At 43.7% G+C, this 24,731-nt stretch overlaps 2 protein-coding genes across 14 annotated transcripts; one reads left to right on the forward strand and one right to left on the reverse strand.

Moving 5' to 3' along the window:
• Positions 1-21: 21 nt before the first annotated feature.
• atp6v0a1b (ATPase H+ transporting V0 subunit a1b) lies at positions 22-16,967 on the forward strand. Of its 13 annotated transcripts, none has more exons than XM_041067310.1 (21): positions 22-151; positions 477-555; positions 636-733; positions 910-1,038; positions 1,243-1,325; positions 1,539-1,665; positions 1,849-1,931; positions 2,109-2,202; positions 3,194-3,406; positions 3,773-3,923; positions 4,099-4,238; positions 4,339-4,502; positions 4,695-4,785; positions 5,190-5,308; positions 5,454-5,670; positions 6,465-6,572; positions 7,522-7,722; positions 8,600-8,617; positions 10,609-10,726; positions 10,838-11,009; positions 15,948-16,967. In XM_041067310.1, exons 1-21 carry the CDS (start codon positions 35-37, stop codon positions 16,039-16,041), a joined length of 2,616 nt encoding a protein of 871 aa, XP_040923244.1. In that variant the 5' UTR covers positions 22-34; the 3' UTR covers positions 16,042-16,967. The 13 variants fall into 13 exon arrangements, with proteins under 13 accessions (XP_040923244.1, XP_040923245.1, XP_040923247.1 ...); XM_041067311.1 differs by having other exon boundaries at positions 7,615-7,722; XM_041067313.1 differs by lacking the exon at positions 910-1,038 and having other exon boundaries at positions 636-751; positions 7,615-7,722.
• Positions 16,968-17,904: 937 nt separating this feature from the next.
• Positions 17,905-24,357, reverse strand: rfng (RFNG O-fucosylpeptide 3-beta-N-acetylglucosaminyltransferase). Its single transcript, XM_041067324.1, has 9 exons — positions 23,963-24,357; positions 22,228-22,800; positions 20,521-20,569; positions 20,255-20,357; positions 20,001-20,154; positions 19,754-19,839; positions 19,411-19,576; positions 19,230-19,315; positions 17,905-19,027 (listed from the first exon to the last, which is right to left on the reverse strand). Exons 2-9 carry the CDS (start codon positions 22,732-22,734, stop codon positions 18,952-18,954), a joined length of 1,227 nt encoding a protein of 408 aa, XP_040923258.1. The 5' UTR covers positions 22,735-22,800; positions 23,963-24,357; the 3' UTR covers positions 17,905-18,951.
• Positions 24,358-24,731: the final 374 nt, after the last annotated feature.

A 24,731-nucleotide genomic window follows, 5' to 3' on the forward strand; every position in this document is an offset into this window, starting at 1 on the left:
TTCATTCTAGCGGAGGTGGAGTTTGGTGGTCAAAATGGGAGAGCTGTTCAGAAGTGAGGAGATGACCCTGGCCCAGCTCTTTCTCCAGTCAGAGGCAGCCTACTGCTGTGTCAGCGAGCTGGGAGAACTGGGCATGGTCCAGTTTAGAGATGTAAGTACAAATGTTCTCAAGTTCTCAAGTACAAATGTCTTGGTTGTAGAACGTCTTTGAAAGCAGAAATAATTTCATGCATGAAATTGAAAGCCAGTGAAAAAAAGTCAGAGGTCATGTGGGGCTGTCTTGCTCTGACATTTGACATCACACATGTACTGTATAGGTAATAACTGAAATCATATATGGAAGTTTTCAGTTAGTTTCTTAGGTAGTGACTGCTACCTAAGGAATTAACTGAAAACTTCCACTTTTGTTTTAGCCAAATACTATAATAATTAATGTGTCAAAAAAAAGAATTCCCCTCGTTTTCTTCCACTCGCAGCTGAACCCAGACGTAAACGTGTTCCAGCGCAAGTTTGTGAATGAAGTGAGGAGATGTGAGGAGATGGACAGGAAACTGAGTAAGTAATGAGACAAGTTAACACTCAGGCCCAGACAAGCCTGATGATTGGTTGAAACATGGATGTTCTGCACTGAACAGGGTTTGTGGAGAAGGAGATCAAGAAAGCCAACATCCCAACTGTGGACACTGGAGAGAATCCAGAGGTGCCTTTTCCCAGAGACATGATCGATTTAGAGGTAATCAATCATCTGCCAGTTCAGTTCAGACTATTGTTGTCCCACAAAATCATGAGTGCAACAAACATAAATATAAAATTTGTCTTGTTGATATGCAGTTTTGATGCCTATCAGTGATGATATATGATCATTTTCACAGTCCATTCCTGTGAGCATCTGTTGTTTGTGATTTGCAGGCCACCTTTGAGAAGCTGGAGAATGAACTGAAGGAGATCAACACCAACCAGGAGGCCCTGAAGAAGAACTTCCTGGAACTGACGGAGCTCAAACACATCCTACGTCGAACCCAGCAGTTCTTTGATGAGGTTTGCTGATTTCACCCTCTCAGACTCACACACCAATTTTCTGCCTCTATACCATCAGTGAACCTGGTTTATTGAACGTTATATATCAGGGTTTTTTTTCTAGATGCTAATGCTGCAAGCTTTGAGTCAAAAGAACATAATCAGTGTACAGTATATGCTTTAAGAAAGTAATTTAAAGAGGTTTTTCATTTCTTTCTTTGGCAGATGGAGGATCCCAACCTGCTGGAGGAGTCATCAGCCCTGATGGAGGGCAGTGAAGGGGGCCGCGGGGCCCCACTCAGACTGGGGTAAAGCACGAGAGCTGCGTCATATTCTCTAATAAACACAGCTCAGTTGTTTCAGCAGATGAAACATGTCCTTTACTAAAGAAACAGTCACTGCTATTTTCACATATATACATTTTATCAAATTTATTTTTGCCATTCAAAAGGCATGCTCAGTAGGTGCTGTATTTATTATGTACTCTCTGCTCTGAGCTATTGCATGTTCCTTCTGCACAGGTTTGTGGCTGGAGTGATCAGCAGGGAGAGGATTCCCACCTTTGAGAGGATGCTGTGGAGGGTGTGTCGTGGTAACGTCTTCTTAAGGAAGGCAGAGATCGAGGATCCCCTGGAGGACCCCACCACGGTCAGTGCACACATAACATGGATGGAGTCATGGAGAGCAGGAAAGAGAAAAGAATTGCCAACACCTTACAGTCATGTTAAAGTACAAAGCAGCATTTGGCTGATTTGAATAGTTAGATATTGGAACGTATAACACTCATCTGTATATTGGTATATAAGTCTTTTCACCTTGTCTTTCAAACAGGGAGACCAAGTCCATAAATCAGTGTTCATCATCTTCTTCCAAGGTGACCAGCTGAAGAACAGGGTGAAGAAGATCTGTGAGGGGTGGGTGTCATATACAGTACAGAGCACTCCACAGACATTTTGAGTTGACCAGTGGAATCTCTGTTATGCAGCTCCCCTGCCTGTGTCAGTTTAAGTGCTGTCTTACATCTGTTTGAATAGACGTTTGAATGCGTGAGATGCTGTGAGTTGACTCTGTTGGTGGGTGTATTTTTCCAGGTTCCGTGCTTCTCTCTACCCGTGTCCAGAGACCCCACAGGAGAGGAAGGAGATGCTGGCAGGAGTCAACAGCCGCATCGACGACCTCCAGATGGTACGTTCGTCACTGTGATGGATGTTTACCTCCCATTATTGGCACCACTGTTTCAAACAAATCAAAACAAATAAGTGTTACATTAGATGGGTTAGAGTCACATAAATAAACTGAAAAATAAACAGAAATGACCTCAGGGCACTTTTCATGTACATGTGGTCCAGACTATACTCTCATAATGTTACTTACAGAGAACATTTCTCCAAGGTTTTTGAAAATGTAAATAAAGTAGTTTCAGAGTAGTTGACCTTGGAGTAAAGCCTGCTTATTGTTTCAGTCACATAACCACGGGCCGTGCAGTTCATTTTCTAATTCGATCATTCTTTCAAAGCGTCTTTGTAGTCTTTGTTACAGTGCAACCTACTCAACAACAAGAAATTAATTTAACTTTGCACAGCAGGATGTCTGTGTTCAGGGTCCTGCTCCTTGATAAAAATTTATTTCCAATCAAATGACAAAAGCCCCGATAGTGTAGGCGGGTCTTTCCATGTGCATGAGTTCTTATCTGTGAAAGACCTTCGTCCTGTCTCATAGTGTTGTGGATCCTCAAAGTTTGCCCTTATTAAGCCTGGAAAAAAAAAAAAAAAAGCTTTGGTTCTGCCTGAGAGGTCTGCTCTAGACTGAGGCTGCCAACTACATACCATATATTACACTCTACTACAATAGAGCATTTTACTCAGGTTTGCATAGAAAATTGAATTCTGTGCATGGCCTAAGTCTGGGAGCCAGCGCAGTGAGATCATTCCAGTTGGATCGTTTTCTGATTCGTTGTACATTGTAAACAGGTCAAAGGTTAGTGCCAAAGAATGATGAGAAAAGATGCAGTTGGTATTTCTTTGTCCTGAAATAACCATGTGAAGTCTACAGAAGTCCAGAGGGACCATAGGTGTACTTACGACCCATACCGTGAAGACTGTCAGGCCTAACACCGTCCAAACATCCAGTGCTGGCTGGACTGGATCTACAATCTAAAACAAATCTGCCACTGTAGGTGCTGAACCAAACAGAGGACCACCGTCAGCGGGTGCTGCAGGCCGCCTCCAAGACCATGCGGGTGTGGTTCATCAAGGTGAGGAAGATGAAGGCCATCTACCACACTCTCAACCTCTGCAACATCGATGTCACCCAGAAGTGTCTGATTGCGGAGGTGTGGTGTCCCGTCTCGGACCTGGATTCCATCCAGTTCGCTCTGCGCAGGGGGACGGTGAGTTTATTTTAGCTCTCCGTGGCTCTTCCTCCTGTTGTTGTGAGCTGTCGCACACACACATTTTATGCTACTTAGTGTTCTGTTCTGACTTTGGCTTCTGTCATTCTGTGATGAAACAAAGAAAAAAAGTTATTGATTGTACAGTGTACAGTGCAGTGTACACAGTACTGTGTAACTCTGTTACTATAGCTGTGCTGTTGAAAAGAGGATAAAACTGAATTGCACATATTTATAGGAGGCTGCTGTGTGCTGATAACCTCCATCGTCGGAGTTGCCGCTGTATTCTCCAGTATAAGCTTGTTAGCCTGTCTCGCTGATCTTAGCACCAGATGTCATGGTGATGTGTGAGGTTTCGTTTGCCAGGAGAGGAGTGGCTCGACGGTGCCATCCATCCTCAACAGGATGCAGACCAAGCAGACTCCACCCACCTTCAACAAGACCAACAAGTTCACGTCAGGCTTCCAGAACATCGTTGACGCCTATGGCATCGGGAACTACCGAGAGATCAATCCAGGTTACACACAGCAGTTCATTTGTCTATATTTGAATGGTTCATATTTGAATTACCTATGTTAAAACCTGTAATAGTGAAATTCGACCATTCAAATTCAACAAAGATTCAGCACATGAAAAGATGTTTCCTGAGCCCTGATGTGTGACCGCCCCTTCCCGTGTGTCGCCTATTGCAGCTCCCTACACCATCATTACTTTCCCCTTTCTGTTTGCGGTGATGTTTGGTGACATGGGTCACGGCGTGCTGATGACCTGTGCTGCCCTCTACCTGGTCATCCGAGAGAGTCGCCTCCTTGCCCAGAAGAGCGACAATGAGGTACGGTAAGACATGAATGAGTAAAGAGCCTCAGTTCTCCATCTCCCAGTGTACACAGTGAGCTCTAAAACATATGAAATGTTGCTTTGTGCCTCCCCAGATGTTTAACATGGTGTTTGCTGGACGCTACATCATCCTCCTGATGGGGATCTTCTCCGTCTATACCGGCATCATTTACAACGACTGCTTCTCCAAATCCCTGAACATGTTCGGCTCTGGATGGAGCGTCAGGCCCATGTTTGGCTCCAAAGGAGCTAACTGGTCGTAAGTCAGCCAACTCTGCTTGGACCGATGCTGCCTGAGCTGGTCCACATGCTAGTTTCTATTCTTCATGTTAATCTAGGGATATATTTTACAGTTTCTGTACAACTAGTAAATAGTTCAGTTCATCCACAGCATGTGAATAATCTGCTTTATTTCTATTATGTTCATTCCTCTCCTCCTTATCTGTCCTAGATCTGAGACACTTGAAGGAAATGCAGTCCTACAGTTAGACCCAGCAATTCCTGGTGTATTCAGCGGGCCTTATCCACTTGGAATCGACCCGGTAAAACCTGCACACTCACTGCAACAATGAACATAAATAGCTGGCTTCAGTTTTCTCTGGTTAGAGCCACAGTGCAAATATTATCTCTGGCTTATAAACTCAAGAGATAAAAGGCTAATAATGTTTTGTGTTTTATTTTTCCATATCTTATTGTCAGCAAGTTTCAGTAAAAGACCCAAACCAGCAATGAATGTGTCCTACTAACATGTATTGAACCAATGGGCATGTGTCAGAGAGGACAACATGACAAACATCAAGCAAAAAAATAGTCCACAATTTAAGTAAAAATGTTTCCAGCATGGCTAGTGGATTTATTAGTGCACCCCAAGAGAAATAAAGATGAAGAGGAACAGATATCTGTTGTTGGGTTTCAAACACGTGACCCTGTTGTGTGGTCTGTGCAGATCTGGAATGTTGCCACCAACAAGCTGACTTTCCTCAACTCCTTCAAGATGAAGATGTCTGTGATCCTGGGTGTCATCCACATGCTGTTTGGAGTGACTCTCAGTCTCTTCAACCACCTGTACGTTACACACCCAAGGCTAATGCTGAATGTTGACACATTACAATAATTTCCTACATTTTTTTTTTACACCGTTGATCTGATAGAGTGATGAAACATTTACCTGAATTAACTAACTCTCCATATTGTGATATTTTCCCTGCAGGTACTTCAAGAAGCCACTCAACATCTTTCTGGGCTTCATCCCAGAGATTGTCTTCATGGCCAGCCTGTTCGGCTACCTCGTCCTGCTGGTCTTCTACAAGTGGACAGCTTATGACGCCAACACGTCCAAGGACGCTCCCAGCCTGCTCATCCACTTCATCAACATGTGTCTCTTCAACTACAATGACCCCACCAACAAGCCCCTCTACAGGGGACAGGTGCCCCCCCCCTCACCCTCCCTTCATCCACCCCTCTGCTTCTCCCAGCTCCCTGCCCCTCCTTGCTTCACTAATATAATTAAACACTGGTAGAGAGGGACAGTAGCTCATAGCAAACAAACTCACAATAATAGTTAAATATAGTTTATTTTCTTGTGGCTTAAACTTCTTCCAGAGAGGTCAGAGGTCAGCTCTGTGTATTGATACTTTAGGATACTCCTGTGAAGGTTATTCTTGCTCACTGTTTTTGGACAGCCTTATCCAAAGTGGGCTTAGATCGAGCTGTTAACAGATTAAATATCACCTTACTACCAGTAGCATATTACTGTGTTTATCCACAACAGCTCGTAACGTTGAAGGTTGTTGGGTCACTCTTTGTGCTGACAGTCCATGTGCTCATCTCTTCCGTATTTTTGGCTTGTGATGAGCTAACTCAGCTAACTCAGCCTGCCCTGCTCTGCCTACATTGGAAAGTGAGCTTTCTGTTCTTAATATGATTGGTTAGAAACAGTGTTGTGTCTGTACTGTAACTGGCTGTTGGTACATCACCAAGCAATGGACCCAATCAACAGTATATCTATATATATATATATATATATAAGCTTCTCATTATAATATCAAGAGAATATTTTCTCTCACTCTCTTACTATTTATATTGGTCGACGAGTTTCATGTAACACCCGGCTCAAAGACAAAGGCAAAGGACAGAGCTATTGTTCAGGGACTTAGCACTCTGCTGATCACTGCTACACATCGCCAACACCTTGTTAACCTCTCTCTGTTTGAATCTGTAGATGGGGATCCAGGTTTTGTTGGTGCTGATTGCCCTTGCATGTGTACCCTGTATGCTGATTGTGAAAACTATGGTGCTTCGGCGTCAGCACCTGTGGAAAAAGCACCTGGTATGTGGATCTGACCCCACCTATAACCTTACTGCCAACTTTGATGAATAACAAGTATAACCTTTGATATAACCTTTGTTTTTCCACTCCTATTCTGCCATTCATTTCAATGCACATTGTATTGTGTAATGTGGTTGGTTGTGTTGCCATGAAAAAAATGCTTAAAGCCTGCCTTGGAAACGCTGATATTTTGGTGGGAAATTTTGAATTAAAAAAATACTTTACAGACTGAGGGCACCCTAACAGTGTATGATCAGCAGATCTATTTAATTCTGTCCAAACACTACAGTATGTATCCAAACAAATATTTGTTACCTGAATTTTAACCATGGAGTAGAAATGAAATGTAGCAGCCTGGAGCTCAGGTTGCTCTCACTAGTTGTGTTAAACCTCAAAGAAATGCAGTCCCAGTTGATTTTGGATTTGTTTTGTTAGTCTTTTTGCAATACTATATTAGCTTGAATCACATTAGCTTTAGGTCATTGAATTTTTAATGTCAATAAATGCTTTAGTAATGCAGTATTAACGTTAAGTGACCAAAATTAGCTAGTTATTATGATTTCCAGAACTAGCTAGCCTCCTGAAAAGCATGTAACCAAGGTACACAAGTAACAAAAGTACCAGACTAGATCAGGATGTTTGCTTACAGGACGTAATGAGTTCAGTCATATTTAGACCTATGTTTCTTCTTTGCCATTTAAAGTTTACAGTTACAAGTTGTACGAAATCAAGTCTTCAACCGCTTATTGAGGTTTAACTCAAGCAGTGAGATTATTTCGTGCTCCAGTAAATGATGCTCTTAAAGTTAACGGTTTAGTCTCTAAAAGCCTTGACACGCTGTGCCGGGTGCCCTGTTTTACTTGGAAAATGGAAAGCAAATTGAGAAGAAAAGCGTTCAACCTAAGGCTTGCTTTAAGCTAGACACAGCTCTTGTGGCTTTTGTATCTAGTCCCAGAAGAGGGAAGAAACCCCTGCAGAGAATCTAGAGCAGTCTTTAGAGCAAACAGGCGTGTCCTCATCATGCACCGGACTCACCCAACAGGGCACGCAGAAGTTCGGAGGTGTGCGGGTGGGTAACGGGCCCACGGAGGACGAGGCTGGCATCATGGACCACGACCAGCTCTCCCAGCACTCAGAGGAAGGAGATGAGGTGAGCCCGTTAAACAACACAAGATTCCACCCTCTTCCACACCTTCAGTTTGACTAGTTTTAAAATAGGATTATGATGCTAACTCTGCTCTTTCTATTTAGACTCACTAAATTGTCTCAGACTATTGTCTGTGCTCTCTGCATGTTAGAGATGGGGTCACTGAAATATTTACTTTAAGTTCTGAAAATAAACGCATACGTTTTCTGGATTTTCCAGACCTAGAAACCTCAGTCTTAAGAAAAATAAATTACTTGTAAGTCTATGATGTGGGCCCAACAGCGTGCACAGAGAAAGGGACGGCTGGAACGGACTAGAGCCGATAAGAGATGGATTTTCCATTTGAGAAACATAAACAGAAAGGTGGTTTTCATGAGAACCAGCAAGTGGAATGTCTGAAATCTGAAGTCTCAGTTTTTTGTTTTTTTTTTCTCTCTGTGACTCAGAGGTTTGGTGTCTCCCAGTTATCTGCCTAATAAATCTCTGGGTGTTTATGTTTGGATAACATATTGCGTAACTGTAATATAATAAAGCTGCGTTTTCTCATCATTATTCCAAGCATATGAAATTCCATTTAGGCACGGCTTATCAACAAGGTTATGGAATTTAATATTGCATAATACTGAGAGCTGCAAGTGACTGTAAAGAGTACCAGGGTAGTACCAGATATTACATTTGAAAATAACTGAAAGACAGCCCGGCCTCAGCCCAGCCTCAGTTATACCCAAACAAATCCGACAAAATCCGACGTGAAATCTAAGAACTTGTGTCAGGACCTGTTCGGCTACCAAATAAACTGCAAAAACAATGATGGAAACCTCTGGGCCGATGCAGTTCCTGAATTTTGCCACTAACCTTTTGACTTTTGTTTACTTTCAAGCACTCAGAGGAAGAGCCGGTAAGAGCCTTGGAGTTTGGTATCTTCTTAGCATGTCTGGATGCTGTCTTGCTGATCTATCTGTTTTTGCCTTTAGAAGCATGTGGTGCTGTTTCTTTGTTTGAACACTGGTTGATGTATCTTAGGGGTGGCAGCACGGTGGTGCATCACAGATCCAAAGTCTTCCCTCTGGTACATTGTAAATGTACGCTGTGAAATGGCCTCGCCTCCATGTGTTTTGCCATTACGGCATGTTAGCCAGTGTTGTTTTCATTAGCAACTTGTGTCAGAGACCCTTTCAATGGGAACAATGAGCACTGCTTCCGCGAACTCTTATTTCATGAGTGCAAGGACAAAAGAGAAGCATGGAAAGAGGAAACCAGATCAGTGCCAAGCCAAAACCAACAAGAGCCACGTAGAGCGATAGTCTCCCGTGTTCCCCCAGCCCACATCATACAGGAAAGGCTAGTCTTGCTTCAGGATGGAGAGAACGGAGGAACTCTGTTGGCTTTATAATACACAAACAAGTTCCCTGCGCTGTGGGCCTGCTGAGGGAAAAAAAGAAGAAAGAAACAAACTCAAACAAGTCAAACACCTTGGCTCTGTGTTTTCTGCCTGACAAGAGCTAAAGCCGGGGGTCAAAGGTCAAAGCAGGGGCTCATTAAGATGATAACAGAATTTCCATTTCCACCGTTCATGCCATTGGACCGTTGTTATTTTTGGCCACGTTTCAAATATCAGAGCTGGGTGGTCATCACATGTCAGTGTGGAAGTAGAAGCTTTCAGTGTTTGTTTCACACATTATAAAATATATTCTTGAAACATGCTGTTTGATCTATACTTTCACTTTTCTATTTACACAACTGATACATAGATTCAGATGAAACCCACATACAGTGGCTACAGGGAGTATTCAGACCCTAAATCCAGTATTTTGTTAAAGACCCTATGGCAGCAGGTACAGCTCTGGGTCTTCTTGGTTAAGTCTCTACAGGCTTTGCACACCTGGATTTGGACAGTGTATCTCATTGTTCCTGGCAGATCCTCCCAAACCTTGTCAGATTGGATGGAAAGCATCTGTGAACATCTTCTGGTCTCTCCACAGATGTTCTGTTGAGTTTAAGCTCGGGCTGTGGCTGGTCCACTCAAGGACAGTCAGAGACTTAATGGGTTTTCTTCAAGAACCTTGGCTGCATTCATCATTCCCTCGTTTCTGACCAGTCTCCCTTTACCCTGCTGCTGAGAAAGCCTCCCCCCTCCCATAGCAGGATCCTGCCCCCACCATGTCTCACTTTAGTGATGGTATTAGCCATGTAATGAGCAGTGCCTGGTGTTTTTTACAAGACATAGTGTTTAGAGTCCTGCTCAAAGAATATTTTTCATCCTACTCTCAGAGTCCTTTAAATGATGTTTGGTAATAAGCGGGCTCTCATAAAGGCCTGAATGATGGAGGGCTACTGAGATGGTCGTCCTTCTAGCAGGTTCACCCATCACTGCAAGGGACCTCTGAAGCTCTGTGAGAGAGACTCTTGAGTTCTTGGTCACCTCTCTGACCAATGATTTTGTAAATGAAAGATGCCAGTTTGTCATTTCTAATTCTTTGTCATTCATGGTTATTGAGTGTATATTGATGAGCAAAAAGTCAATTCATTCTATCCATAACCATTAAAATCAAATCTACAATACAACACAATAAAGTGTCCAAAAAGTGAAGGGGTCTGAATACTTTCCGAAGCCTCTGTACACACACACACACACACACACACAACTGTCATCTTAGTAAAAGCTAAACTAGGCAGAAACCTTTACAGAGATACTGTAGTGTTTGGAGAAAAATTGTATCAACATCATTTTAGTACCTCAGTAATGCTCTGTTATGATCATGGTGAATACAGGTATAGCATTTACCACTAAAAGCTGCAGAGCAAAAACAGTGTTACCAAAAAACACAGACAAAAGTGTGTTGCTGTCGCCGTGGTGTGTGTTCTAATCATCTTGTCTTTCCACAACAGTTTAACTTTGGTGACGTAGCTGTCCACCAGGCCATCCATACCATAGAGTACTGTCTGGGATGCATCTCCAACACAGCCTCCTACCTGCGCCTCTGGGCCCTCAGCCTGGCTCACGCACGTGAGTACAAGAACGCATACACACAGGCATCCATGTTTATACATAAACAATCTACATATTCTGTAAAATGTTATTTAGATAATGTTATTGTCATTGTGTGTGTGTGTGCAGAGCTGTCAGAGGTGCTGTGGTCCATGGTGATGCACCTGGGTCTGTCCTCCCGGAGCGGGGGCGGGTTCTTCGGCCTGTCCATCATCTTCTCGGCCTTTGCCACCCTCACTGTCGCCATCCTGCTCGTCATGGAGGGGCTGTCAGCCTTCCTGCATGCCCTGCGTCTGCACTGGTTAGACACACACACACACACACCTACACAATGAATCCCACATTGATAGAAGACATACACACAGGGAGCCGTTCTCCAGTTTTACATGTTCGTGAAGAATGCTAGCAGCATGAAACATTCCTGACCCACAGTGGTTTACCAAACTGTGAGCGTACAGGACTCCAGATAACCTAACACACCCTCAGCATCATCGCCTCCTAGCACCACCTACCTCCACCCTGCTGATCCATCCTGCACCACTGCACAAACTGCACTGACACACAAGGAAGCCAAACAGTGCGGAAAAAGAGAACATCCAGGGTAGAGAAGTCATGGATTACCCTGGAAGGGGGTGAAATATCTGCACTAACAGGTCGTGGATGCACTTTGTCAGGAGCTAACAGCTATAATCATGAATCATATTAATGGATAGATTTTAATAGATGGGATTCTCAGTAATAGCAGTCTGAGCACACAGATGGTGTACTGTAGAGGACTATGAGGAGGAGGTGTTGTGAAAGTGATGGATGATAAAAGTTTCAGTATCCCAAGAGGGAAACATCCCTTTCAACACAGATTGCATAGTTATATGCAGCCAGTGATTTATGAGCACACAGGGACTGTTTCATATACACCCTGGGCTTCTCCGTCAGATCTGTGTGTATCAATCAGGTTAAAGAAAGTAAAGTAGCAACAAACTGTGAGGGAGAGAGAGTGAAAGAGTCCATCCATTTAAAAAAATGATTTATTTATATTGTCACTCTTACCAGATCAACATGATCGTACTTAGTTCCTACTGGACAATAACTAATAAATCAAACACCTGTAATGTCTCATACATCTGAACATTTGTTTGTGGTAGTAATTATTGTGTTGGAGTTATAACTTATTTATGACAAGCAGGTTGGAATCACTGTAATAATGATCAGAAAATACAGCTACTATACCTTTAAAGCTTCTCGTGTGATAAAACATAAAAGGCAATTAAAGGAAAAGTTCAACAATTCACTATCTTGTTCACCAGAGCTGGATTCAGGATGTTTTTAGCCTAGCTTAGCATAAAGACTGGAAGCAGGGGGAAACAGCTAGCCTGACCCCATCCAAAGTTTAAAACAACCAACATGTCTTAAGTTTAATAATTAACACATTGCATCTTGTTGGTTTAATCTGTATATGAACTTAATTTACACTGAGCAACGTTTTGGAGTACCTACTGACAAGCTACAGTGTGTACATCTTATCCAACACCTCAGTGCAGAATCTCTAACCATAGCACGATTAGCAAAGGTTTTGTTTTCGGTCTCGAAACACCAGGGTACCAAACCTCGCTGTGATGACAAGACTACAGGAAGCTCACAAAGTCACTGCACCCAACTGTTGTTCTACAAGAAGGACAGATCAAGATAGATTCAAGGTGTAACCTCACCTTAAAACCTGACTAATTTGGCAGGGTTATTTTGATGTTTGGACGGATCTTTAGCCAAACTAGCACTTTCTAAGCTAGGCTACCATGTCCTGATGTGAGACAGGCTGAAGCAGGGCTGGGTGCTGGTTAATCAGTGTAGAAAAAATATTAAACTGATGCATTGGGTTGAACTAAAGGAATGATGTGGGAATGATGACATGAAACTTTGCTGGATTCGTGTTTGACAGACCGTTCCTTTTTAAATAACAAGTTCCTTTTCTTTAATCCGGCTGTTCTGGTTCCTGCTCTTAACACGGAGCTTTATGGCACAGATCTGAGATGGAAAATGAAGCGAGGATTATCCTGTGTTGTTGTTGTTGGACTCAGGTATGCTGTTAATGCTTAACCGCTGCTCTCACGGCTGGTTGTCATAAGTAGGTTTAAGTGGAAGCTGCCTGTCTGTCTTCTGTCCGTCTGTCATTCCTGTAAACCAGTGGAAAGTGATCTGACCACTTTTAAAAGACCAGCACGGCTGTCTTATATCCAGACTGCGTTGTTCTTCCGACGCTGTATTGCATTGTATGGTCCTACTATCAGCCTTTTACACATTGTTGCAGACTGGAGGTCGTACTGTACTGAACTTTCTTACAGAGCAGGCTGTTATAGAAGCAGGAGGGATCGGCTGAGTTGAGCCAGAAACTTGAGATTGACAAGCTAAAGATTGATTCCAGGTCAAACAACACGTGTTTGCCTGCATATCAGAAGCTGCAGAACTTTTATTTATAATAGATCAGAGCTCTCAGCTCCCTTTTATAAACTGCATGCATGAGATCATAGCAAACATCAGGATCATGCAGATATTATTGAAAATATAACTTGCTGCTGGATAATGTGTAAAGTCATGTTTTGAGTTAAGGTCTGTGGATGGAACACATGCCTGTACATACTTTGTTTAAAAAAAACAAAAAAACAAAACCCTTGTTCTTACAAACTTGGCACTTCAGGAAAGCTCACGGCTCCTCAAACCAAAACAGGAAATGTTCGGTGTATGCTAACATGTGGCTATATCAGGATTACACAGTACACACACAACAATAGGAGGTGTGGGACACATGTTACATTCTGATATAATCCCATAAATATGATTTCAGCAACCATGTGTTACCTAGTTACCTATTAGTAACAAGATAAGTGACAAAAAATGGTGAGACTAAAATTCTAAAGCGATGATCTTAACAACATGTCCATAGAGGACCAGAGGACAGATTTGGCCTGACAGCTAACAGAGATCCTGACAGGCTTATGTAAATTTTGATGGACATGTGTGAGAACCAAACCATCCAGTGGACATAATCTGCATGTCCATCTAAGGACGAGCGTTTGCTGGGTTTTGCTAATATTTCATTAATTTATTTTTTGTTAATAAATCCCATGAACAGATCAAAACGAACAATGAAAGTATCCTCCCACCTAGGAGTGTGTGTGTGTGTGTGTGTATCCAGATCCTGATGTATCTTCTTCCTCTGAGCCATAGAGCTCCATTGTTGCCCAGAAACTATTAAAAACACATCAGTGACTCACACTGTTGCTCTGGGAGACATGTTCCTTCATTACGCACACACACACACACACACTCTGCAGTTTATTTTGACTCAGTCCCACACACACACACCACCCTGTTCTCCTAAATACTCACTATTAATCCGTCGCTGAAAATAGTCCCCAGCAAATACACTATTACGGAGCCTTTTTAAAAAACTATACAGTAGATCAACTATACATCTGTGTATATATAGATATAGAAACCAGCTGCAAAATGGACCCCCAGTAAGAGGCTGTGGTTATACTGGGCAGCTCTCAGGCTCCAGAATGAATGTGAGGCACCTCGTTAATGAAGCGGGAGCGTGACGGCTCGACAGGTGTCTGCTAAGGTTAAAAAGAGTAGCGGAGTATTTTTCACGGAGGTGAGTGAATGGAAATAGTTCTGTTAAAAGTAAACAGCAGCTCACTCTTCACACACACACGCTGATGAGTTATCTACACACACACACACACACACACACCCCGGAGTGAGTCTCGTTGTAGTGTGTGTGAGGTACAAGCATTTTTTTTTCCACCCCTGCAGCTGTGCGGAGAGGCAGATGAGAAGATCTCTCATTTCTTTCCTCTTTTTTAAGTGTTGCCCTCTCACAGCTCCGGCAGGCCAAATATTTGCCACGGCCGGGAGACATTCCTGGGCACTCCCCTCGCTCGCTGAGGCCAGGAACCAGCAGGAACTAAAAACCCACTCCTAGTTCTTTCCTCCTAAATGAAGACGTCAGAGGTTGTCAGGAGCTGAGGATTACAGTATCCTAACAGTGGAAGAGAGTGAAGTTAGACTGCTGAGGAAAAGGTAGAAACACTGACAGGTACAGAGTGAGGTGATCTGTGGATCAGTAAATGAAGCTGAGCTCACTCCTATTAATAAGAAAGAAAACTTCCTATCAAATCTCCCATTTAAAATATGAATTATCCAAAAGCCCTCATTTATGTCTTTTAAAGTCCTGTAAACCTGGAACAGAACCCGGCTCATGGTGGACGTCCATCTGCCTCGACCTGCTGGGCTGAGAGATGGAGAGGGTGGGGGAGAGAGAGGAGGGAGACAGAGGGGGGGGGGGGGGGGGGGTAATCCCTGTCTCTGTTCTGACATGGTCTGTGGTGTCAGATGGGAATGTCCTCCTTGATCTCTTTACAGTCGTCCACTGACTCCTAGTTGTTGACCTTTGACCTCTTCCCAGGCCTGATGCGAGTGGTTTTGGTCCAGTGGCTTTTTTCCGGTGCTCATTCAGTCTTTTTCAGGATCTTGGGACTTGGGAAGTTCTGAATCCGTTTCCAGTTTGTGAGCCCCTGTGGAGAACTGATGTGCTGGATCACACAGGAGCAGGCAGCACATCAGAGTCGAGTTTTATGGGTTGGTGATGTGAGTGGAGGTGTCACTGACAGATTGGCCCGACTCTCGGCAGCCATATTTGGTCAAGTATCAGTCTGAAGCTGTGCAGACCCTGAGACTCTGTGTGTGTGTGTGTGTCTCAGTTCATTTCTGCTCACCGCTGTCTTCTCTGCATGTTGAACATGAAGCTTAGCTTAGCGTGAAGCTAAGCTGAAGGCTTCGATTGCTGCTAGCTAACTGCTGAGCAGCTGCTCTGTTCACCGTGAAGCAGCGGAGCTTGTTAGAGCCAGAACAGAGCATGTTGTTCTCTGGCCCGCACTTTCAGCTAGATCTACATGCAGCTCAGTTTGCTGTGAGGGAGGATTTCCCTCTGACTGAGCGGAATGGAACGCACCCCGCCTTAAAAACATGAATTCTATCACCCTAACTGCGGCGCTGCTCCTCCGTCCTCGGGTCATACGTGATAACGCTCCTGGTTTCTCGTGTACTTTACCGCCATCTGCTGGCGTGACTGGAAAAGTCAGCTAAGATAAAAGATACCTTGATAAAAAAAAAATAATATTCAATAATAAACCAGAAGATATAATAGACCACTAATTTCTTCCTCTGTGGTGTTTCCCCTCAGGGTGGAGTTCCAGAACAAGTTCTACTCCGGCCAGGGCTTCAAGTTCGTCCCCTTCTCGTTTGAGAGCATCCTGGAGGGACGATTTGACGAGTGATCAGGCCTCAGCTCCTCCAGCATGAGTCCCCCGGCCTCCTCCGTCCCCCCTCTCTCTCTCTCTCTCTCCTCAATTTATGGGCCCATGTGCAACCCTCTGTCTCCCCCTAGTGGCCATTTGTGGAACCTTAGTAGTGTGTAATCGCTGTAATGTAAATCCTTCAAAGAGGCTTTTTCTTCCACTGCACCATCACTGTACTGAGGAAGTCAGCACGGTCACCACCACTGTCATAGCATCTCCTCTACCTATAAATCTGTTCAGGAGATCATGTGATACCAATTATATTTACTGAGCAGGGTCATCAGATGCTTTTAAAATAAAGGCCATAATCTACAAAACATAAACTAAAGATCAGTGAAACAACAAAAACGAAGGACTAAGCTGTAATAAGCTGAGTTTATATTATTTAATGGGCTGTTAATGCAGCGTGGTGAACCCTCAGTATGGACCATGAAATAATAGAATCAGAGTATGGACTAAAACAGATGTGCTGATTTGTTACTGTAAGAAACATAAAGCAGTGTTATAGTGAGAAGAGAAGATCTCTGTCCTCGACAAGATGGAGACATGATGTCCTTTGTGCTGTGACCTCTAGCTTCCTCGAGCTCATTCTGTTGTAAATCATGCTTTTTTTTTTTCCAAAACATCTTTCTTTGAGATCACAGTGTTTTTTTTTTCATTGTCAGTATTTCTTTGGCCATGCAGTGTTTCCAACAGATGACTCCATTAAGGTGTGTGTGTGTGTCCTCTCAAGCTCTAAACATCTCTTCCATTCAGACTGAGACACAGTCACAATCACGTTTGTCTGATAATCAAAGTTATTGATATTGAATGTTTTTTTTTTTTGTTTTGATTCAGTAAACATGTTTTCAGTGTTGCTGTGTTGTATTTACGTATTGATACTAAATGGCTGAAGAAAGCGTCAAATGAACAACAAATGCAGCTGATGTTGGTCAGTGACTGGTGACATGAAAGTGAATGTGTTTGTGGTCAAAAATAAACAGAGATGTGGGGATTTAACTGGTGTCCTGTTTTTATCTTTTTTCCCTCTCTCTCTGTCTCTGGGCAAAAGCGGGCATATACTCTGGGCCCTCAAACCCTCTGGGGCCCCAAAGACCATAGGTTTGCTGTGTGGTAATACGTTTATGTTAACAGGCATTTTTCAAAGCAAATAAATGTCAGCCTGACAGGGTTAGCAATTTTTTTCCCCACCATAAATCATATTTATCCTCCATATCTTTCCCCTGTTCATCAACAACCCCTCCTGAGACAGACACAAATATGAACGCACACACGCCCCAGTTTATGAAACAGGAAGTGCTAAGTCCCACAGCACTAAATCACTGTTATCCTCCACCAGCCTCATTAAATCACATGTATCCCAGTGTTTCGGCTCAGTGAGCCCATCATTCTGTCAAACGGAGGTTTAACTGATTACACAAGCATGAAATGATTTGCTATAAATCTGACAGCGATTACACATGATGTCATTAACTTTGTAATGACCACAGTTCTTCCCGAAGCAAAGTCTTAGTAACACAGTGTCGAGAAAACGCTTGAGAATGCAGAAAAGTTTTATTTGTGAAACAACATAATACGTCGGCGGTAAAACTTTACAAAAGCACTTCTCTCCCTCAGCCTCGTCCACTGACCTGCAGTGAGACGCAGGCTCTGGATTTTGGATTTAAGTCTCGAGTGCAAAAAAAAAAAAAAAAAAAAAGGTTGACACAGAAAGGTGTCACAGAAATACTGACACTGGTTTGTGTGACCTGAGTGTGTGGAGCCCAAAGAATCAGTTTATCAGAGTGCAAGACTTCAGCACCTGTATTATAAGATGGAAGTGTCACTCAGCAGGAACTTCTGGGCTCCACCCACTGAAGTCAAATGGTGAAGTCAGACCAAAATTCACTTCCTGTTCATGTCTACGAGGAACGGACCGGGACGCGTCCATGTCTGGACAGCTGTTAGCCTGCTAGCCACGTTAGCTCCTACAGGTTCTGTTAAAACTGCTTCCTATCCCCTCCTGCTTTAGGCCACATCACACAAACTATAATTATTTTGGTCTGACTGCATCATAACTCCAACAAACAACAACAACAACAAAAAAAAAACAACAACATATGTCCACGACACTGTAACATGTAGGTACAGTCAGTAACGTACAGGAAATGATACAATCAAAGCAGTGCAAAACCATAAAACAGAAGAAGAAGAAGAAGGTATTTGGCTGAGAATATGAGGGAGTCAGGACACTGACAGCACACACACCTTCCACACAGGTTCTGTGCACTGAGCAAACATCAGATCATTTCTGATCGTAGCAAACTTCGGTTCAATTCATGTCTCAGACAAAAAGAAAAGAAAATTCAACACGTCTTCCTCAGACTCTTTAAAAGTACCTCATCCATTTTTCACATGCATCTGCTTTCCATTTGCTGGTGAGCAGACGGCTCAGGGTAATGATAATACTGTGGGCTCCTTCACGTACTGTCAACCTTTGATTTAAGTTTAAAGTCAAGCTTTACAACTAAATCTCATAAAACTACACAGGATCTGACTGTTTGAGCCAAAAGACCCATCACAGCTCAGAGCACTGGACAGCTGTCAGCCATAACCACAGCACAGCATCAGAAATATTTAGGCCAGTAACCCAGCCCAGTTCGCGGTTTAACCGCTGGTAAAGTTAAAACCACAGTGGATGGAGCCAAAGCATTAGGCTGAGCTTTCCTACTTCCTGCCTTCACCTTAGCTTCAATGATAAAGGCAGGATTTTTTTCTGTACATATAAAAAGGCTGCTTTAGATAAAGTACTCCCAGCTACGCGTAGCTTGACCTGACCTCAGAGGAGTGAGGCGGTGGGGTAAAGGTTCAGCGGAGTCAGTGCTGTGGAAAAAAAGACATGGCGGGCTTTCAGTTTCTGTGGCGAGGCTTCAGCTTTGGACACCAGTCGGTGTCTGGGTACAGAAGACAGTGGACTGTCTTAAACCTGCAGGGTGAAAAGAGACAGGGGTCAGCGTTCAGTTGTCCTGACCCGCCCTGAAGCTTACATTTTTCCCCCCACAGTACCAACACTATGTAGACACATCCCTTTGAGTACTTCTGGGTCTGGGTTGTGGTTTGCTCTAGACCCCCTGTGGCTCCAATGCTTCACAGCAGCCAGGACTAACCAGATCCATCTGTGTGTTTACCTCGTGGGGTCTTCAGCCAGCGAAAAACCTCCAACGACGCTGACCACATTCCTCCTGTTCTCAAAGCCTCCGTAGCTGAGAGTCACCTGTTGACAATCAGACAATCAATAATTATATTTCACAGTTAGCACTGCACTGTAGATGAAACAACAACAACACACACACACAGGTACATACTGACCTGCTCCAGCACTGAGTCAGTGGGCAGCTTCTGCAGGTTCTCCAGGTGAGAATGGAAGAGCTGCGTCTGAGTCAGGGTGACCTCCAGCAGGGCCTCGATGATGTAGCCGATGGTGCAGTCGTCCGGGAGGCGGATCTTCTCCGCCGTGCTGATGAAATTCCCCAAACTGAAACCACAAGACAAGGAGTTTTCAGCCAGCAGGGTTTATCAGAGTGTGTTTTCACACCCACAGGCCAGACCCCCGTTCTCCCTGAGGGCCCGGCTGGTTTCTTGTTCTACCAAAGTTCACATGAATTCACCAAATCCTGACCTCGGCTACAGACCTGGAGAATCCCTGACCTACCTGGCCCACGGGCTCATTTTCAGTGCCAGACCCCTGCTGATACAGAAACCTGCTCCACCTGTGGCGAACCAGAACTTCACAGACACCTGGAATGAGACACAAAGAGCCGGATCAGCCAGCTGTGAGGTGTGTAAAGAAAAAAAAAAAAGAGTAATAACTTTATCAGTGTTTATCAGAGGTAGAGCTCTCTGCTGTATTTATCAAGTCCTGGAGCCAGAAACTCTTAATAAGCTGTGAGTGAACTGACGGATCCATCGCTCTTGACTCTCTCTGCAGCCTCTATGGGGTGATCCAGACTGGGCCGGCCCAGGTACACGTCCTGGCTGTGGTGGTAGGAGGAGAGCAGCCGCAGCAAGCTGGGCAGAATCACATAGTTATCATCATCCATGTGGCAGAACCACCTGTAACACACACACACACAGACACACACACACGCACAGTCAGCATCGTGCTGCAGTGTGTAGGTAGCGAACTGGTTTCTTCAGACCAGGCTTCACTCACTTCCTCTGAGACTCGATGAACTTGTCGTACTCCACAGACATCTTGCAGCACAGAGCCTGTCGGGTGTGAGCCGCCGAGCAGTTAGTGTTGATGATGTTAGCTCCTGTGGCAGAGACAGCACAGCTCAATTCCACGCTGTTGTGTACACTATATGACTGCACCTACACTTGTATACTTGTTGTGTGGATCACAGTACATATATCTGTATTTACATGAATGAATACACACACAAAGAGTAAGGACACACTGTCTGTCCCATGTCTCACCTGTTCTCATCTGCAGCTCCCTGTCCTCACCATCTGTGAACATGTAGGTCTGAAACACACAGACACACACTGTTAAGATCTGTCTGAGGAAGAGCAAAGACACACATGAAAAAATAACACACACAGACACACAACAACAACACAGTTTTATAAACCTCTGTGAAGTGTTTTAGTACTCGAACAGAGCTCTGTAGGCTAGAGTTTGTGATGCACAGTGAACAGCAGGGCCTCCTCAAAGCCCCGCAGGCAGGCTGGAACTTTCACACACCATCAAATACGAGCCACAGAGGGGTCAGAGGGGTCGTCTGAGCTGCCCTCGGCCTTCTAATAAATAAAACCATCTCCTGCTTCTTTATGGGTACATATCTTCTCCTGATCGCATGGACTACTACGGTGGAAGAGCTGCACTGACATGTTTACATTAAATACAAATTAGTGAGAGCAGCTTTTAATTTTACAGGCAGTTGTAAACATGGTGTGTGTGTGTGTGTCGGGGGTGGGGGGGGGGGGTGACTTTACTGACATGAGAGCAGTAAAATAAAACGGCAGCAGGTCTGTAGTGCCTTCCAGTCTCTGGGAGTAAATGGCTGGTTAAGGCTGACAGCACAGCGCAGACCAGACTCACAGCAGATCTGAACTCAAGAGTCCGTATCGCTTTGCCTTTTTGCCATCTGGTCCATTTTTTGTGTTGTCAACAGGACATTCATTTGTGTAACACTTCCTCCCGGCAAGTGTTTTCAGAAAAATCTTCCCCATCCTACAAGTCTAGTCAAAGGTATATATCAAATTATATCAAAAAGAGACAGCGGTACACATCTACTATGTGGAATGGAGATTTATTTTCTTATCAACGCCCCTGTGGTTCCACTGAATGTCAGCTAGGACAGACTCTAACCACACTGTGTGGAATCTCTGGTGGTGATAAGGCAACACCCTGAAAATCACCCTGATGACAGACACAGGGTGTCTGCAGGCGAGAGCCAAATCCATGAGCGCTGACATCAACGCTGTATCTACATCCACATAAAACCTGGTGGATCCACATGTGCTCTGAATGCTATGTCCCGGTGTGAGTATGCAGCTGACAGCTTCACCGATCACAACACATCGATTATTATTACAGACAGCTTTTAGTTCATGTACCACACCCCTCACAGCCATCATGGATGGTTCAGCTCTTAGGTAATAAGGGTAATAAGGGTTTCTTCCCTTGCGATCATGATGCCTTGGCTCTTCTGTTGGAAAACGTGGAATAAAAAGTCTGGGCCTGTCTCCTTCAGCAGGCCTAACTCTCAAAGCTCTGTATGCTCTGCCCATTTCAGTGATAAGCATTGACATTGATTAAATAACTCACTGAAGTTGCATGAGGTCACAGTTTTGTTACTTGTAGGATTTTTCTGTGTAGATATACAGAATCGTGCTCAGAGCTCTCCCCTAGTGTGTCGACATATTGGAAGTCAGTGTTTTCAAACTTTAGGGCAGTAGTATATTCTGAAGCTAACATGGTTAGTTTAGGTGGTGTTGTGGACTGGGACCTGCATATTGAAAAAGCATTACAACAGTCAGAGACACATCGATCCTGAGTGTGTGAGTGTTTGTCTTAAAGCAATTGACTTCTTGAAAAAAACTTTTTCTTCCACTGCCTGAAATTCATTTGCAGTCTGCTAAACATGCAGCAGGATGACAGACCCCCAGAGCTCTCCTCACCTGTTCTTTAGCTTGGGAAACCCAGGTCTGAATCAGCAGCTCCAGTCTGGACTTGTGGTACTTCCTGGTAGTCTTCACAGCAATAAAAATGTCCTTCAGCTCTAATGGCTCATTGGACCTAGACCCTGAAAGTCCACCACCGTTTCTTCCAGGAAGAGCCCCTCTTTCTAGGATATGTTCAGAGTCCCTTCCCCTCTCGTCATTTCTGGTAAGTTCAGTGTCCATGGATCCCCCCTGCCCCGCTGAGCTCCCATTTAGCCCCGCGGCTGAGTCCGTTTCCCCAGCATGGACAGGCACCGCTGGAGCACTGGTATGGTGCGATGGGCCCGTCTGCGTAGGTCTGATTTGGGGTCTGGGCTGAGGTAGGTCCACCTGGCGAGCTGGGGGCTGGAGGGTTGGGATGAGCAGAAGCAGGAGGCCGCAGAACGCAATGGAAAACAGGAAGCAGAACTTGCTGACACCCACCGAAGCTATGTGCATCCTGACCGGCCGATGGAGCGCGTTCATCAGCCTCCAGGGCTGCAGTCACCTCCAGCACCACTCTGTCCCATCCTCACACCATCACATGGAGTCCTGCACAGAAAAAGAGACGATGTAGGGACATAATTAGAGGCGGGTTCATTCTTGAGGTTCCTGAGGAGCATACTCAGCATGGCAAGTGTTTCTTAACTGCAGCTCTTCATCTGCCTCTCAGTGGTAAGCATGTGGAAAGATGTAATGTGACGCAGCCAATATTTACCAATAACTATCTCTATTATCCCTTTAATTCTCATATAATTAAAAGTAAATTAAGTAGTTATGTTCAGTAAACATCAAAGAAATTATTAGAAAATTACATACATGTACTTTAAAGTGTTACTATTATTTGTCTTGTCCTTGCTTCAGGGTTTGCTAAAGTATTACAATGCTCCATACCCCCTTCATTTAAACTACAATACTACAGACAGACATGGATAAAAGCCCATATCTCACATTATAAATAAAGATATACTTGAAAGACCCCATCAAGGTGATTAAGAATAAAAACTATTCTGTGGAGATCAAGGCTGGACAAGATTATTAGAAGAGTTATTATCTACTTATTCTATTTTAATTTACCACAGTTAGCATCGGTCTTTTCTAAAATGATAGCAAACAATTCACTGTGAAAACTTTGTAAAAATCCCCTCATGTTGAAGGAAGGAGGCCTGGTAGTTAAACAATACAGTCTCCTAACCTGATGCTCTACTGGCAGCCAGTGCCTTTAATTGTTTAAAGGCAGCAGTTGAGCTCACTCTGCTAGCTTACCTACCGAACCGCTATGCTACTTCGATTTTAAAAAAATAATTGGGAGATGGGCTTGTTTTTAAGGTTGCGTTACATATGATTTACTTGTGCAACTTGACTCTAGGTGAGACACAGATAAATTCGGCATATGTGTAATTTACCAAGCACTTCTTATTTTAAATACATTTACACATTTTCATTTACTTAACCGTACTCCTTACAAATGAGTATAAAGTTAATTGGTGGGGTAAATGTGTGAATCCAAAAATAGCTTTTGAGTACAAACATATGCTGACTTAAAAGTTAGAACAATCTGAAGAGCATTTTGTACCAATTCCTGTGGGATTTACTCCCGTGTCCTACGAGACACGAGAAAGTCAGTGTAGAAATGGAAATATTTCCAAGTGGAGTTTGGCGTGGAGACACAGCTGTCGAAAGAATAGCTTTGCAGCTTCTATGCGGCACTTACCATGAAATATCAGAGGACACATTTAACTTCTTTTTTTTCCAGTATAACGCCTTTAAGTCGGTCGGGAAATAGCAGGGGAACATACAGCTTTTACTCAACACACAACTTAGCTAACAGGGAAACCTCAGTTTCGACGGTGTTGAATGATAAATTCCACCGGATCCACTGCTTGACTCGTTGTCTTCCTTTTTTTTTGTTCCGACGTCTTTAAATTCATAGCAGTCTTACGAGTTCCTGTTCTGCCCTCACGGACCGGATAACTGCTCTTATTCTGCGTTCAGGGAGTTTTTCAGAGGACTATCCAAGCACAAAGCTGCTTCCACGTCCAAGAGCGTCCGCGTCTAGTTCACAAAACATTCCACAAACCGCTGAACTCAGCTCGGACAGCCGAGCCAAGTCAGCCATGACTATAACACTTCTTTTCCGGTCAACTCTTTCAAAGTAAAACATGGAAAGGCGCGATTTCTCCTCAGTGATCAGGTAAAGCAAGACGACCTGAGTGGACACTCGCCTAATTGTCAGTAAAGAAACATAAAAACTATAGTAACTCTGGCATTATTGGGTTCATACAAGTAAGGACATGTAGTTTTATTAAACATCTGCAATGAACCCACATTGTATCCACAGTTCTTTACCATTTATTCCCATTGGTTTCAGTCAGTTACATTTCCCACTTATTTGACAACAAGCTCATTTCTGTGCAAAACTGGTAACATTATGCAATTATTTACGAATTAAATGTCAGACTTCTTAGAATGGTAATGCTTTA

This window comes from Toxotes jaculatrix, chromosome 21 (genome assembly GCF_017976425.1).
Source record: "Toxotes jaculatrix isolate fToxJac2 chromosome 21, fToxJac2.pri, whole genome shotgun sequence".
Classification (NCBI taxonomy): domain Eukaryota; kingdom Metazoa; phylum Chordata; class Actinopteri; family Toxotidae; genus Toxotes; species Toxotes jaculatrix.